The sequence below is a fragment of the Nannobrachium achirus genome, assembly GCF_963921795.1.
Source record: "Nannobrachium achirus genome assembly, chromosome: 4".
In the NCBI taxonomy this organism is placed as follows: domain Eukaryota; kingdom Metazoa; phylum Chordata; class Actinopteri; order Myctophiformes; family Myctophidae; genus Nannobrachium; species Nannobrachium achirus.
Genome location: NC_137813.1, coordinates 65,716,022 through 65,733,552, shown reverse-complemented (window position 1 = coordinate 65,733,552; position 17,531 = coordinate 65,716,022). Strand labels below are relative to the sequence as shown.

Here is a 17,531-nt window from a genome sequence, read left to right as displayed (position 1 = left end):
ATGGCCCGTTGTAAACGATCACCAGGCTTTCCCCCGAGAGGCGTTGTGAGCTTGTAGATCGTCTATTTTCGGCAAAGAGGTTTGGTGTCGAAGAGAAAAAAGTACGGAGTGAAAGGTCAAGTTCATTAGATAAGGTTAAATATCTGAAAACACAAATTGACATGAATCCAAAATACACAGACGATTGTGCTGTCAAACGATGCAACTATATGGAATCTATGAAAAGGTTGTGGGGGTCCCTGCTTCATCTCTCTCTCAACCAAGGAAGGGGTCCTTGGCCTGAAAACGTTGAAGACCCCTGGTAGTCTACTTGCCAGCCCATAGAGCCCCATTGTGAACCCGGACATATTGAGTACACCAAGGCTTTATGTCATAAATGTTGAGTATGGGTCCCCAGCATGTAGAAACTGCCGGATGCTAACTTGCATATGTTGAGCAATTTTCATAATTTGCATAATTAGCTTTAATTAGCATAATCCCCTATAATAATGGATAATATGTCAAAAACTGATTGGCCGATTTGAACAATATTGGAGTGGTTTTGGGGGTTATTGAGGATGCTGAATCCATTTTCTAAATTCAAAATGGCCGTTTTAAACCGGAAATGGCCTTATACCAACTTAAAGTGGGGTGATTTTGATACTTTTTTATGTTGTATATGGCAATTTCCGGTTTAAAACGGCCATTTTGAATTTAGAAAATGTCAGAAATGGATTCAGCATTCTCAATAACCCCCAAAACCACTCCAATATTGTTCAAATCAGCCAATCAGTTTTTGACATATTATCCATTATTATGGAGGATTATGCTAAATAAATCGAATTAGGCAAATTATGAAAATTGCTCAACATATGCAAGTAAGCATGCAGCAGTTTCTAAATGCTGGGAACCCATACTCAACATTTCTAACATAAAACCTTGGTGTACTCATTACTCAATATGCCAGGGTTCAGATTCTGTCCTCTGATCTATGTGATCTATACTTCTAGTGTTGTGGACGGCCCAGGGCTATGTTCTGGCCGTCAACTCCAGTGATACGACCATCGGCAGGAACAGTGGCATATTCTGGGCCTTGCTGCAGTTCAGGTGACTCTCGTTTACTTGCCGTCATTAGCTGCGTATCCATAACGCTTTTTTTGAAAATAGGAAGCGAATCATCATTAAATCGAAAAAGAAAATGTGCATTTTGCCTGTTTTTCCATTCAATGATAAAATGTGATTCTTAGACTAAAACGTCAGGGAGGGACTAGTGGAGAAGAGAGTCATTTTATGTTTGGTTGCTCTCAGGTGTTGCGTGCTGAAAATAGACGATCTACAAGCTCACAACGCGTCGACGCTTTGTGAGCTTGTAGATCTGCTATTTTCAGCACGCAACCAAGTGTAAGATCGGTCATTACGATGCCATCAAGGCCTGCCAAAACACATTTTAGTTGACTAAATCAACTGTAGATTTAGTCGCCTAAAACGTAATGATATTTAATCGACTGAAATTAGACTAAAACTAAAACTTTTCAGGTGACTAAATTATGACTAAAACTAATGGCATTTTTTCAAAAGACTATGACTAAAACTAAATCAAAATTCGCTGTCAAAAACAACCTTGGCATACCTCCCCTGCCTCTCCGAGAACAGCGGAGGGCTGCGGTGTGTGCGCGCGCGCTCACCGCTCACTGTGTTTCAGACACCCTCCTCAACTAGAACAGAGTAGGCTGACCTGTTTCCATTGCACTGATGCGTGTTTCGTTTTTTCGATAAAGCCCCAAAATTCACCTCCTAAGCGCAAACATGTTTTTGCGAAAAGTCAAAGTTTTTGCAAAATTTGAAATGTTTCCACAAAATGATTTATGCGGAAAAGCCTTAATGCGCCAAAAAAAAGAGAGAAAAAAACAGCTTTATGAAAATGCCGCTATTGACTAGCTGTGTTTTGTGCACAGCTGTGTGTTTGTGTGTAAATACTCTTTGAACATGTCCATGTCTGTCTTTGCAGCTTGTTCTTTGGAAACTTCTATATATATTTCGCATGGCACCATCAAACTCACATAACAGGTACTGTATTTTAGATGTTTCTTTTTTTAATCACAGTTTTTACATGGAACGGATGGAGAAGATTACTTTATTGTCGGTGTATGCAAAGCAATTAAAATTCATGTTTTTGCGTATCTCGAGGGAGGGAGTTTTTTTTCTCATTTACTGCCACTTTTTAACGTGGGCACATGCGTGTCCATCGTGTGTGTGTGTCCGCGTGTGCGTGTGTCAGACAAAGCACGCCAGACGGTGTTCATCTCGCTCACGGTCATCAGCCTGGTGGGCTGCTTCCTGTTCTTCCTCATCAGGAAGCAGGACCCTGACCCCACGTCGTCCTCGGAGACGACGTCTGGACCGGGCCTCCTGGTGGACTCGTCGTCAGAGAGCTCCTCCACAGAGCAGTGAGTAAAAGCCCCAGGGGCGTCACAAGGGGGGGGGGAAAGTGGGTCTGAGATACTAGGGCCCAAGATGGAGGGGCCTTCAGTATTTTATACTTTAGCTATTGAAAAAATAGCAGATCTACAAGCTCACAGCGCGGCACTGAGTGCGAGCTTGTAGATCTGCCATTTTTGAAAAGTCGTGAAAATGTGTGCAAATGTATTTTTTAAGCGAACTTTTGTAACTCAAATTTTGATTCTGGGGGGTGTCCCTGGAACTCAATATTTTGAGATGAGGGTCCGTGGGAATGAGTTGCCCAAGGTGGAGGTGCCCTAGTATTTAGAAAAGCTAGTGAAAGCTATTGAAAAATAGCAGATTTACAAGCTCACAGTGCGGCTACGAGTGCCGTGCTGCGAGATTGTAGATCTGCTATTTTTGAAAAGTCGTGAACATGTGTGCAAATCTTCCAATACATGTATTTTTTAAGCGAACATTTGTAACTCAAATGTTGCTTCTGACTGGGGGGTCCCTAGAACTAAATACTTTGAGATGGGGGTCCGTGGCCAAATAAATATCATTTTTGGGGTCCTTCACATGAAAGATTTTGAGCACCACTGACATTAGCCTGATTTCAGACTCTACGCTGGGGCTTGAGTCTGAAGTTGTCTCCATTCTATTTGATTGAAAAGGGGAGGGGGTTTAAAATTTGAAATTCCCAATCACAAGAGATCTGGTGGGAGGGGTTGTGTTTGACTTTTGCACACAAAACATTCCCTCCTCCCCCTCCCCTCTATGACATGCACCAAACAGGTCATTGTCTTTGATGTTAACGAGCTATCGACACTGTAGTTGCAGCTCTTCTGAAGATCAAAGGAGGCAATTAAGAACGCTGGTGAGCCACCCCTCCCTCCACTGTTTCTGTTGATTTTCAAAAGTTAGACGCACCCCTCCTCCGTATTGCATTGATTTCATTGGTCGGTAGGCCAAGATACCGTATCAAGAGACGCGTCATATGACACATCCAGACCAAGAGATGCAGTTCACTCAGAGAGTAGGCGGGTCTATTGGCTGGAGCCAGGCTACACTGACATAGAAACGTAGATTTAAAAAAAAAAAAAACCTTGGAAGGATTTGAAATATTCAAAAACTTGCACAAATGTTACATTTTTCAAAAATAGCAGATCTACAACAGCGCGGCACTCGGTGCCGCACTGTGAGCTTGTATATCTGCTATTTTTCAATAGTTAAAGCACATGGGGGGCCCACAGTGAATCCTTGTACCCAGGGCCCAGAATTTGGTGTGACACCCCTGTTGATGGCGCCATAATGTCAGATTGTACACTGGTTGCATGCTGAAAACAGCAGATCTACAAGCTGTGAGCTTGTGGGGCCCCGACCCCGAAATTACCCGAGGACCCGAGAGACCCGTACCGGGTTCGGTCAGTGTTTTATTGCGACCGTCAGGTCGCAGTTTAGTATCAAAACCTCCACCGGCCGTCCGTCCGTCCGTCCGTCCGTCGGTCACACGTCACACGTCACACCTTTGCCCTGCTCATATCTCCGCATCAGTATGACATCACACTGCTTGGTGTGTGCCGTCAGGGTCATTTGTGTACGGTGTGATGTCATACTGATGTCAGCAGTGTGATGTCATACTGATGTCAGCTATGTCTCTATATATGGAGTTATATGTTGTTCGTGTCCAAATATGGGGCTTGTGAGGTCAGACTTAGTGAGATTCGTCGGTTATCTCCATATATGGAGGGATGTGTTGGTTATCTCCATATCTGGAGATTCAACCTTCAACGATTTTGACATCTTGTTACTAATCTGTCGGTAGATAATGCCGGTCTTATATAAGGGTCATTTGTGTACGGTGTGATGTCATACTGATGTCAGCAGTGTGACGATTAGGGAGTCTTACTGGTCATAATCACTCGTAGCCGGGTTGGAAACGGTCGCATTTCCCTCGGAACACTTCGGAACACGGGGCTGTAGGCCTAATCATCATGTGTATAACCCTAGCGGACCCAGGACCCGTACTGTGTGTGTGACGTGTGTGTACTTTCTGCTTTTTATGCAAACTATAAAGCAAGTAATCAATCAATGTGTGTGTGTGCGCTGGCGTGCGCTGCTGCGCTATGATCAGGATACGGAACGAACTGGGGTTGTGTTTAACGTGTGTGCTGTGCTGTGTTTAGGCTGACCTAGGATCAGATTCAGGTCCGTTATTGGCCGCGAGGCAGCGACATGAAGAATGGCTGTAACTGTGAGATGATAATGCTGGTCTAAGATCAGATTTACTGCGGGGGAAAAAGAGCTTGGTGCGTGCGTAATGCATGCGTGTGCGTGATGCGTAGCAGCTTCTCCTGCTGTCGCCCGTCAGGCTGATGAGAAAGCACTCGCCTACAAGTTAAACCATGACAAACAAACCGAAAATGACTTGCCTCTGTTGATAGAAAATAGCCTAAAAGTATTCCTTTATCCCTTGCATTTGTTTCGATGTTAATGTTAGATTCCTCCTTGGCACAAGTTCACGCCGCACAGCTGCCGTGAGTGAGGGATCTCGGTACATGAAAGGTGATTTAATGGTCGGGTCTCTCGGAACCTTGGAAATAAAAGGATTTCGGGACAACATGTCACGGGTTTCGTTCTGTAAAAAAAGAAAGAAAGTCGGAACGGGACGGAATCGGACGAGACCGTCACGGGGCCACTCGGCTTTGGTTTTGTAATTTGATTATTATTTCGGAACCGGTCTAGTTTCTATTTGTTGACGAAATTGTCAACATATTTAGTCTTAGTTTTAAATGGTAAATGGTGCTTTTATAGAGCGCCTCTATCCAAGGCGCTTTAGATAGATAGATACCTTTATTATCCCAAGGGGGAAATTCAGTTGTCCAGTAGTAGCACAGCAGTATACAGTTATTTACAAAGTTACAGAGACGTAAGAAAAAAATAGATAAGAGGGAAAAAAACAAAAACAAAAAAAGAGCAGTACAGTACCAATAAAGAGAAGGTGCATCAATAGAGGGGGCGAATAATATATAAGTATATATACATAAAGTGTCTTGCAAAAGAGACCATAGCAGTCAATGCTAGTTAGTGCAAACAAGTATCTCACTGTCATTGTTAAACAAAGCAAAAATACTCAGAAACTACCAACACAAACTAATAGTGCAATGTCAAAAATCAGTGCGAAAAAAGAAGAAACTAGGAAGCGTGTCACCGCAAGACGCACATGAGCACTCTTCCTGGCCGGTCCTTATAGGTCAAAGTCAATACAGCAATAGTTCCTTAGAGGTCAATGTCAATACAGCAATGGTTCTGTCAGTCTAAGTTAGGAAGGGAGACCTTTTCAAGCGTCCGTTATGTGTCTCGTTGTACAGCTTAAGGGCAGCCGGTACAAAAGATTTTCCTAATCTCTCACATCTCCGTCCTGGGTAGATAGATTGTGCATTACATTCATTCACCCATTCACACACACATTCACACACCGATGGCGGAGGAAACCATGCAAGGCACCAACCTGCTCACCGGGAGCAACTAGGGGTTTTAGTCATCATAGCATGGATTTGATTTAGTTTTAGTCAGTAAAAAAGGCATTTAGTTTGATGAAAATCTCATGAGATATAGTCAACTACTACAAAAACTTTTCAGATGACTAATATATGACAAAAACTAAACAAACTTTTATTCAGAAGACTATGACTAATTTTGCTGTACAAATCAACACTGTAGGGAGACATGGTAGAATGATATTTCATATTTTTCACTTATCCAAACCAAATTTCGACCATAGAAACTCAAAGATGCTGGCAGCGCAAAATACACTTTTTGTTTTATTTTTATCTAAAGAAACAAGAAGTCCTGTGATTCTCACAGTGCTACCCATTCTGTCTTTCTTATAAACATTTCCTCCTCATCTTTGCAGAACACCCAGCGCAGGCACGTGTGCCAAGGCTACGGATGCTTTTGGTGAGTTCAGCCCGCATTGACCATGCTCACACCGCGGCCATCTTGGATTGTGTCTCCACATCGAGTGGCAACACATCTGCGCTTGCATTACAAACCATTGTAAACAATGGAGCGATGGTCTCAAAAATATGAGTTCTGTTCTGTACTTTTTAATCAATCTCTCTCTCTCTCTCTCGTTGCAGTCAAAGCCTGTAAACTGTTGGTCACCAAAGAGATGCTACTGCTCAGCATCACTATAGCGTACGCAGGTTGGTCCACATAAACACGAACCCTAATAGAGCTTTGCAGCGGTGGTTTACTGGTGCCACTAAAAATCTCCCATTCATTTTCCCCATTGACTGGAACCAAGCCATCCAGGCAGGGTCTCAGTGAATCATTCATGACCATAAAACCTTTGATCCTATGTAAAAACATAAACTCAGCACAAAAAGAAAGGAAACATATTAATAATTAATTATATCTCCCTTTTAATTATGCCAAATGGTATTGTGTTTTATATCATTGTTATCGTTGATTTGTCACCTTTACAACGAGGTACAGCTTGTAAGCATCGGGCATTCGGGACATGAGCTACACAGCCAAACATGTTATTTGCCAACATTCGGTCCATTATATCCCCCCTTTAATTATGCCAAATGGTATTGTGTTTGATATCATTGTTATCGTTGATTCGTCACCTTTACAACGAGGTACAGATTGTAAGGATCTGGCATTCGTGGAATGAGCAACACAGCCAAATGTGTGGTTAGGTCCCCTCCAAAAATGGTCAAAATGGCCTGGCAGGCCTGCAATACTGTTCTTTTGGTGTTCACCTTTGTTACTTGGGGCATTGAATGATCACACTCTCTCACAGTAATAAGGAAAAGAAAAAACAACACATATTGGCCATTTTTACACTTTGTTAATGTTAAGCTCAGTGTCAGGGAAGCCCAAAACGAGAGTAAATGCCAGCAGAACTGTATATTGCAAGCCATTTTGGCAAAATTCTGGTCGGCGCTACCCATACGTTTGGCTGTGTAGCTCATGCCTCGAATGCCCGATGCTTACAAGCTGTACTTCGTTGTAAAGGTGACACATTTGATAAATACCCTTTGTTTAGCGATTTAAAAAAAATATATTTTCACAGAAACAAAGGTTTCATGGTCATGATTCACTGCCATCCTGGATGGCTTGGTTCTAGGCTTAACATAATTGTTATAAATATTTTTTGTGAAAGTTTATGAGGAAATGATTTTTAGTGGCACCAGTAAACCACCAGTAAAGGTCTTGCATATTTCATTATAGTGTCATTCTGTGATTTCTTCAACTGGTTGGGTTGTATGTGGAACAGCAGGACAATAGCTTAGCTTTAGAATGATACTAATATCATATTTCTACATATTTTTTTTTTTATGAAACGCTGCAGCCGTGTGCCGCCTCTTTTCGTGCTTTTTCCCGAATCACAGATTAGGACTTTGCCTGTCAGAATGTTTTGGTCATGAGATTTAGCTTCGTTCCGTGTGATAAGTGTGTGGATTTGGGACCTTTGCTCGCTCTTCCACTGAGCAGAAATTAGATGTTCACCGAGACCCAAACTAGTGAAAAAAAAAAGCAGATCTACAAGCTGTGTCGCTTCGCGCAGCGTTGTGAGCTTGTAGATCGTCTGTTTTCACCACTTTAAGAACGTTTTGTCTTCAAACGTATGGAATTTATTTGTTTATTTTTTTTTCTGTGATTTCGTCATGATATTACTGGAAAAAAATATTGAATTTGTTTTTTTTAATTCATGAGAAAACTAAGCTTTTTTTTGGATTGTTTGAAAATGTATTGAAATAATAATTAAAAACAAAATGCTTGAAATCACTGCTTAAGAACGACACTACCTAAACATCGTAACATGTCTACATATTGTGTTTAGGGTTGTCACGATTATGGCATTTTACATGACGATTAATTGTGACTCAAATAATTGCGATTAATGATTTAATTGTCGTTGACAATTACATTTCTGTCTGGCTTGTAGGCTTTGAAGTTGCACATGGTAGATATGACGCATAACCTAAATAAACAAAGAAATTACTGACATATTTGACGTTGCGATGCGACACGTTGTGAGCTTGTAGATCTGCTATTTCCACTACTTTTTGAAAGTGTATGAAACTATAGGAACATTTCTCAACATGGAAACGATTATGACGATTTTGCAAAAATAAATGATTACCTCAAATAATTACGATTGGACGATTATATAATAATTTTGACAGCCCTAATTGTGTTCATTGTCTCCACCAGCCGAAGGCATGGGGGAGAGTATGTTTTCGCCCCTGTCCGTCCGTCCATGTGTCCTCCAGTTTGTCAACAGCTAATCTCCGGCGCCGTTGGCCCGGTCGCTGCCAAAATGAGCACACACACTCCCTGGATGCCAATTCAGACATTTTTTCAAATGGCCCTGTTCTAGCGCCACCATGAGGCCGATGTTTGCAAAACACATTTCTGTACACTACTCCTACAGATTTTGTCCAAAAATCACGGTAGACAGTATCTCTACAGTCATGTGATTGACATGGATCTGTCTGATATCTGAATCTGTCCATATTCCATCCTGATTGGCTGAGATTGGCTTTCAAAGTTTGTAAGATTGGTCAGTTTTGAACAAAATGCCTCAAATCACGAACACAGCGTGCAATTTTTGTGAAATTGTGCACACACATTCCCACTAGGCCGAGGAAGAAATGCCACTTCAAACTTTTCAAATCCGGCTCATGGTGGCGCTATAACAGGCCGCCTGGCCTGGTGGAGACCTGTGCTCGGAAGATCACTGCTTCTAGTTATTTATGAAACATAAATCTCTTCCGCGGAGCAGGTCTGGAGCTGACCTTTTACAGCGGGGTGTACGGGACGTGCATCGGAGCCATGACGCAGTTCGGCCAAGACGCCAAGAGCCTGATCGGCCTCTCTGGCATTTTCATTGGCTTAGGAGAGATCTTGGGTGAGTCTTCATAAGCCGTGGTAGAAGAAGTGCTTAGATTATTATATTATATATGTATAGCCCTAGGCTTTTTGTAAGCCTATATTATGAATTACAAAAAGTACAAAGTATTTGCATGAACATACAGTACCAAAACAAAGGTACTCGACTCTTTCAAAAATTACCAAACTTTATTTTTTGTAATGTCTCCAAGCGTCACACCGTGGCGAGTTGTGAGCTTGAAAATTGGCTGTCATGAAATAAGGCATGAATTGTTAATGTATGTTTTGTGACAATAATCTCACATTTTCAAATTGTAGTGGAGTTGAAGCATAGACTTATTGAAAAAATGTAAACAAGAGTGATCTTGACTTTTTTTGAATAATGCTTAGTTTTCACTTTTGCAACACGTCAAATATTGAATATGAAATGTGTACGGTAATATCGTATCGATATTGAAATATAATATCGATAATATTTGGCATGAATATCGAGATTGGTCCATATCATGCAGCCCTACTCTGAAGCCCTGATTGCTCCCGATGAGCAGGTTGTATGAATGTGTGTGTGAATGGGTCAATGTAATCTATGTAAAACGCTTTGGAATAAAAAGCACTATATAAATGCACCATTTACCATTTCGTCGTTATCGGGTGGAAACCTCGCATCTCCAAGTTTAAAATGTATACGTTCTTTCGCAAAGTAAAGCCCTGCTTCATCGTACAAGGCAGTCGCACAAAAGTAGTGAAAACAGCCGATCTACAAGCACACAACGCCTCGCGGCGCGAGGCGTTGTGTGCTTGTAGATCGGCTGTTTTCACTAGTTTAAATCATTTTTAAAATGATAAATGCAAAACAAACGGTTTTGGACATACAAGGTTTCCACCCGACGACGACGATTTGTTTTCCGTGTGGGGGTCGGTTTGGGTTGCTTTTCTCGGCGTGGCCAGGAGGGGGCGTGTTCGGGATGCTGAACGTGTGCAACCGCTTGGGGAGGAACCCCGTGGTGCTGCTGGGCCTCATCACGCACTTCCTGGCCTTCTACCTGATCTTCCTCAACATCGCCAGCGACGCTCCCATCGCCCCCGAGGAGGGGACCTCACTGCAGGCCTACATCACCCCCAGGTGAGGACCCTCCCTCCCTCCCTCCCCTAGGGCTGTCACAGTTATTACATAATCGTCTAATCGCAATGATTTGAGGTAATCGCAATTATTTTGCATAATTGTCATAGTCGTTTCCATGTTGAGAAATGTTAATATAGTTTCAAACGCTTTCAAAAAGTAGTGGAAATGGCAGATCTACAAGCTCACAACGTGTCGCGATGCGGCGCGTTGTGAGCTTGTAGATCGGCGATCGATGTTATTTTTTAATTATAAAGTTGTCAAATATGTAATTTCTTTGTATATTTAGGTTGTGTCATATCTGCCATGTGCAACTTCAAAGCATAAAAATCAAACAGAAATGTAATTGCCAACGACAACAATGAAATCAGTAATCGCAATTATTTGAGTGACAATTAATCGTCATGTAAAATGTCATAGCGTGACAGCGTGAATAGCAGATCTACAAGCTCGCGAGCTTGTAGATCTGCTATTTTTTTTCTCCTTGTCTGTTAAGGAGAACTAGGAGTTTTTGTAGCTGTGTTAGCTTTTCATCGAGAAATTTAAATACAGTAAGAAAGAAAGAAAGAAAGAAAGAAAGAAAGAAAGAAAGAAAGAGGACAAAGGGGGTTACAGTCAGTGGTGGAAAAAGTACTCAAACATTTCACTTAAAGAAAAGTTTCAATACTGTTAAAAGTAGAAGTCCCATATTCAAAAAATATATATACAAAAAAAGAATAATAAAAGTTCTAAAAGTGTGTGTGTGTGTGTGTGTGTGTGTGTGTGTGTGTGTGTGTGTGTGTGTGCGTGTGTGCGTGCGTGCGTGCGTGCGTGCGTGTGTGCGTGTGTGCGTGCGTGTCAGTGTGCCGGTGGCGTTGCTGTGCAGCTTCCTGTTGGGTCTTGGTGACAGCTGTTTCAACACACAGCTGTTCAGCATCATCGGCTTCGTGTGGCGAGAGGAAAGCGCTCCGGCCTTCGCCTGCTTCTATTTCATTCAGGTACGCCGTCGCCTACAGTAGGCAGCTTACTTCATTATTGTCAGCGGCGACATACAGTATAGGGCAGGGGTCTTCAACGTTTTCCGGCCAAGGACCCCTTAGTTGAGAGAGAGATGGAGCAGGGACCCCCACAAGCGGCCACAACCTCTTCATAGATTCCATATTGTTTCATTGTTTGACAGCTCAATCATCAGTGTATTTTGGAATCATGTCAATTTGTGTTTTCAGATATTTAACCACTTCAATACTTAAAAAAACTTGACCTTTCACTCTGTACTGAGTCTGCACTTTTCTCCCTCTACACCAGGGGTCTTCAACAGGGGGTCCGCGACCCCTAGGGGGTCCGCGGAGGTACCGCAGGGGGTCCGCGAAATTATTGGTAAAAAAAAAAAAAAAAAGATTTCAAAAAATGTTTTTTTTTTTTTTTTTTTTTTTTTTTTCATTTTTCACATTTATGTTAAAAAAATAATCATGATTCTTGAATAGCTTGAATACATGATTACTATGCAATTGACAGATTGTTGATATTATTGACATTTGGTTCTCAGTTAATAAGTAGTATGTTTAGAAATGGTAGTGGTACGGCCCACCCTGCTCGCTGTAACTTGTACATGTTTAAAATAAAAAATAAAAAAGTCGTAGCCCCGACCCCCCCACCCTACGAGGTGGTAGGGGGTCCCTGCTCCATCTCCCCATCAGTTTGGGGGTCCCCGGCCTGAAAACGTTGAAGACCCCTGCTCTACACCAAAGCTCTTTGCCGAAAATAGCTGATCTACAAGCTCACAACGCCTCGCAGCGTGAGGCGTTGAGAGCTTGTAGATCTGCTATTTTTGGCTAAAGTTCTCAGAATATGGATGCTATAGGGGTCAAGTGGTTCATATAAAAAAGGAGAAAAAAGTTTCTATCACACAAAGATTTGGAAGTCCCCCTGTAGTAACTCTGAGGACCCCCAACAGGGGGACCCAGACCCCATGTTGGAGACCCCTGGTATAGGGCTTGACGGTATCCGGGAACAGTGGGTGCCTGGGAACTCAGGGCACCGTTTGTTTTCAGAAAACTTGCCTGCTCCGGAAGCAAAAGGATCCAAACAAAGCCTGGTTCACCCCGGTTATCCTGTCGCCGATCTGACGTGAAACGGTGAAATCGGGCTCATTTAAACCCTCTAATTCAGACCTGGGCATTGTGCGGCCCGGGGGCCGTATGTGGCCCTTTGGTTCACTCTGACCAGCCCTTGTAGGGTTAATGGGAAATTACAAAACATTTTCTAATTTTACCTCATGCTTGGACTAAAGCTGCATTTCTTATATTTTTATTTTATTTGTATTCACGTACATATGGAGGCAATGCGTACATCAGCACGTGTGCGTGATCATTGGATGTTGTCACACGTCAAGACGACCTGCATTATATTCCCTTACCCATCAAAATGGCTAAAGTGGCTAAAAAAGAAAAGTCGATGCCGAATGCCGGGTTTTCAAAAATGTTTTTACTGCTAAGTATTTATTCGGAGGTAAAGCCGTGTGTTTAGTTTGCGGGGAGCACATCTTGCAGGGAGCACTGCCTTTTGGCCCGGCCCTCCACAACATTTTCTGTTGTTCATGTGGCCCCTTGGAAAAAAATAATAACATATTTTAGTTTTTTCCACTCTCTATGAAATCTCTTTGCCAAAAAATAGGCGATTTACAAGCTCAAAACGCGTCGCACCAGTCGAGCTGTCGCCAACTGGAAATGATGCGGTATGAGAGCACAGGAGAGGTGTTGAGAGCTTGAGAAACCCCTGTTTCTGAACAAAGCAGTCAATAGCAATGCTTACTATCAAAATATACAACTTCAACTTTTCAACTAAAAGTATTGTGATTTAACCAAGTAACATCACTTACAGCACAATCATTTGATTCGATTGTGATGACACCAATTAACTTGCCCTATTTCTTCTAGATATTAATAAATTATTGGATGGATGGATGGATGGATGGATGGATGGATGGATAGATAGATAGATAGATAGATAGATAGATACCTTTATTATCTATCTATCGGATGGATGGATAGATCTCTCACATGGCCCTCTTCTTCTGCCACCATGAGGCCGATTCTTGCAAAACAATTTTTTTGACACTGCTCCTACAGATTTTGCAAAGTGGTACACAGTATCTCTAAAGTCATGTCATCAACATGGATCTGTCCCATTCCCCATATTCCCTCCTGCTTGGCTACCATTGCCTTCTAAAGTTTGTGTATGCGACGTGACGGTGGCTTATCTCCCGATTAGGGAGTCTTAGGCCGCAATCACATATATGCGTGCGACATTTTCTCCGTCTCGTTTGAGAATGAGGGGAGGAGGGGGGGTCCAATTCATTCTCTATGTAAGTCACGTGGTTTCATGTCGTTGCCGTGTCTCTTGCTCAACCGAAGGCTGTCTTTTGGCCAAGAGATTTGCAAGGGACAAAAAAAACATGTGACCTCCATTGAGAATGAATTGGATCCCCCTCCTTCCCTCATTCTCAGACGATACAGACGCGATAGCTGTCGCAAATGTCTGGACGGAGCCGTACTGTTAACATAGTGTTTGTGTCCCCCCCCCCCCCCCCCTCCCCACTCACAGTCCATCATGGCGGCGCTGGCGTTCGGCTACAGCAACTACCTGCTGCTCCACTGGCAGCTGCTCATCCTGGTGCTGGTGGGCTTCATGGGCTCCCTGTCCTTCTTCCTGGCTGAGTGGACGGTGGAGGCCGCCAGGAGGGACTCGGACTACCACAGCATCTGACCTGGTGGAGGCAGCAAGGAGGGGTGTCGCACCAAATCCTGGGCCCTGGCCGTACAAGGATTCACTGCGGGCCCCCCATGAATGTTCTTCATAGGGGGAGGGGGTTTAACCCATTTAGACTGGGAACGCATTATTTTGTGCTTCAACTACTGAAAAATAACAGATATACAAGCTCAATTGTATATCGAACTTGTAGATAATCTTGAAACTTTGTGCAAGTCTTTGAATATTTCAAATCCTTTGATTGATTGATTGATTTTTTATTGATTTTTATAAAAAAAAAATTGGCTTTTATGCCTTTATTGATAGTATACAGTAGACTGACAGGAAATGGGGAGAGAGAGAGATGGGGAGTGACATGCGGCAAAGGTCGTCCGGATCTGGAATCGAACCGGCGACGCCGCGGCAACCATGCCTATGTGGCGGTGCCTTACGGCTTATTTACACAGGAACCACACTTTATGTATCTCATATAACATTGAAAGACAGACAGATAGAACATAGTACTTTATCTAGGATAACATCAATTTCAAAAGCAGTGATTTTTCATACCAATTTTGAAGGAGGCTAGGGATTTGCTCTCCTTTAAGGCTTGCGGAAGGGCGTTCCACATGTTGGTGGTATAGCAGGAGAACGAATTAGAGCCTTGTTTAGTGTTAAATCTAGGTTAACACCAGTAAGACTCCCTAATCGGGAGATAAGCGACCGTAGGTGGCTTATCTCACTCACACGGCTGCAGTGAGTGAGCGTGGTTCTCGGCACATGAAACAAGGGACTTTAAATAATCATTACATGGTCGGGTCTCTCGGAACCTCGTAAATAAACGGATTTGGGGACAAATGTCACGGGTTACGGACTGTAAAAAAAGAAAGAAAGTCGGAACGGGGCGGAATCGGACGAGACCGTTACGGGGCCACTCAGGTTTGGTTTTGTAATTTGATTATTATTTTCGGAACAGGTCGGAATCGGGGAAAAAAAGATTTGGACCCGCGAAGATCTCTACTCTGAACCCCTAGTTGCTCCCGATGAGCAGGTTGGTGCCTTGCATGGTTTCCTCTTTCATTGGTGTATGAATGTATGTGTGAATGGGTGAATGTAATGCCCAATTTCTGGAATAAAGCGCCTTGGTTAAAGGCGCTATATAAATGCACCATTTACCATTTATGATCGATTCATAGATTCATCGCGATACGAACATGGACGATTATGAATCGACTTTTTTTTTTAAATATACCAATACATTTTGTGTATGTTGAAAAGAAAGCTGCTTAACTCATCTGCCGCCTTACACGTTTATAAACGTTCTATTTTGCCCAGCTATCTACCGCCTCACACGTTACTGTACGTTCTACCATTTTTGGCCACTGGGGGTCACTGTTCACTAATATATGAGACAGCAATGGGTTCACTGCTCTTTGGGCAGCCTGTGATGCTGATAAAAAAATATAAAAATGTTATTCATGTAATCAGCTTTCTGCACACCTTCTTCAAGATGGCTGCCAAAATGGCCACCATCCACATGCTGTAATTGTTTGTGTGTGTTAATCTAAAAATAGATTTTTCTTGGGGTTGATTATATGTTTCTGCCAACTGCAAGGGGGCAATGGACATCTTCTGAGAGCTTATTTTTTTTCAAAAAATGTTTATTTATTTTTTTATTTTCAATTTTTTTTTTTGTAAAAAGCCGGGCAGTACTAAGATAGATTTCTTTTTAACCCTTGGCAGGCATTGTGTTAATGTACAGTATTTTTGTTTGATTTTGGATGGTTAGCAGAAGTATTTAGTTATAATTTATGTTATATTTTTTACTACAACAACTCCCTTCCATTTGTTTATATTATCAATGAAATATAATGGAAGTAAATTAATCTGTTTTCATTAGAAAGCACTTTGTTTTATTTGTACACAGTGAAATGGAATGGAATCGAGATGCATCGGTAATCGATTTATAATCGAATCGTAGCCCTCTGAATCGGAATCAAATTGAATCGTCGGTACGTCTAGCGATTTCCAACCCTAGTGGCCAGTGATTCTCAAGCCGTTTCCTTTTTTCATTTTTATTTCAAGCATATGCATTCTTAGGCCGGGTTTGCAGTTTCTTTATTGCTACTTCCAGTAACACTTTTAGCCCCCATAAGTCACATCCAACCATGAAAGGTTGCGTTGTATCTTGGGAATGGGCTTATTCTGTGTAAAATGACATATTTAGCCACTTGTACGCATGCCCCCACTGAAATAAGAATCTCTAAAACAACAAGAAGAAGTAAATGAAATAATTTTAACACATCTTTTATATTATTTAATTGCAATCTAAAATATGAACCCTTGTTGTAAAAAAACAAAGTTGTCCTTTAAGCCACAGAGCAAGCTTGCCTTGTGTAGAGTAGCTTCGTAGGGACTCTACTTCAGTTAGTAAATTCGGGACACAATGACAGTCCTTAAATTGTATGTATTTTATTTTTATTTCATTTTGTTTCTGTTATTTATGCAGTTGATGAATCACACTCTGTGTAGCTAATTTATTGTGGGAATACGTAGCATTTAGAATGGCTGGTTTTAGATCGTGTTTGCGACTGGGCTCACACGCAATCTACAGTATCACTAGGATATCAAGGAAATTAATTACCTGTGCACAATTTTTATACTTGAATGAAAAAAATCACGAATTACATTATGCTTGCTTGTTTTTATTGCGTGCAGCGTAGTGTGTCTACCCTGTTAGCGACATATTATCTATGTTATGTTATGGTTTATTTATTTGACATGGACATCACAATCACATTGGACGAACCAGATGCATTGATATAAGTGATTTTAGCACGAGTGCTAATTCTCTTCACCTGTCCACAGGAGGCTTTTCTATTTTACAATAATCAGTCAAGTACAGTAAACATTAATACTAGTCTAAAACACAATCAAGTACAAAAACAATAATACTAGTCTAAAACCCAGTCAATTACAAACAATTATAATATGCGATTACTAATAAGAACTATCAATTAATCCACAAACTGACCCATCAGTCTGTAGGACATACAAAATCATAGCAGGTAAGGAACAGACACTATTCATGTGAGCACAGTTGATTTGATTTCAACCATAACTTGAGTCCTCTGTAAAAGACATTACCATCTGTCTCTAGTTTTAAGACTGTAGGCAAAGATCTTTCAATGGGATTTCCATATTTCCCAGGAATGTTCAGAGGATTGAATGTTTGACCAGCAGGTGGCACCATGGAGCTTGTTCACACATGTAGCAAAATGTATAGAGCAGGGGTCTTCAACAGGGGGTCCGAGCACACTAAGTACAGAGTGAAAGGTCAAGTTTAGTATTGACGGTT

The 17,531-nt window shown here is 41.8% G+C and overlaps 1 protein-coding gene across 1 annotated transcript in view; it reads left to right on the top strand.

The window, feature by feature from the left end:
- Positions 1-15,871, top strand: part of LOC308283419 (UNC93-like protein MFSD11) — a 29,851-nt gene extending 13,980 nt beyond the window's left edge. Inside the window, exons 6-14 of the mRNA XM_080723850.1 lie at positions 990-1,086; positions 1,988-2,046; positions 2,258-2,426; positions 6,335-6,378; positions 6,561-6,626; positions 9,221-9,346; positions 10,276-10,450; positions 11,289-11,424; positions 14,030-15,871. Coding sequence (XP_080579976.1) covers positions 990-1,086; positions 1,988-2,046; positions 2,258-2,426; positions 6,335-6,378; positions 6,561-6,626; positions 9,221-9,346; positions 10,276-10,450; positions 11,289-11,424; positions 14,030-14,191 — 1,034 coding nt within the window. The 3' untranslated portion in view covers positions 14,192-15,871. The remainder of the gene's footprint in view (positions 1-989; positions 1,087-1,987; positions 2,047-2,257; positions 2,427-6,334; positions 6,379-6,560; positions 6,627-9,220; positions 9,347-10,275; positions 10,451-11,288; positions 11,425-14,029) is intronic.
- The last annotated feature ends 1,660 nt before the right edge of the window (positions 15,872-17,531 follow it).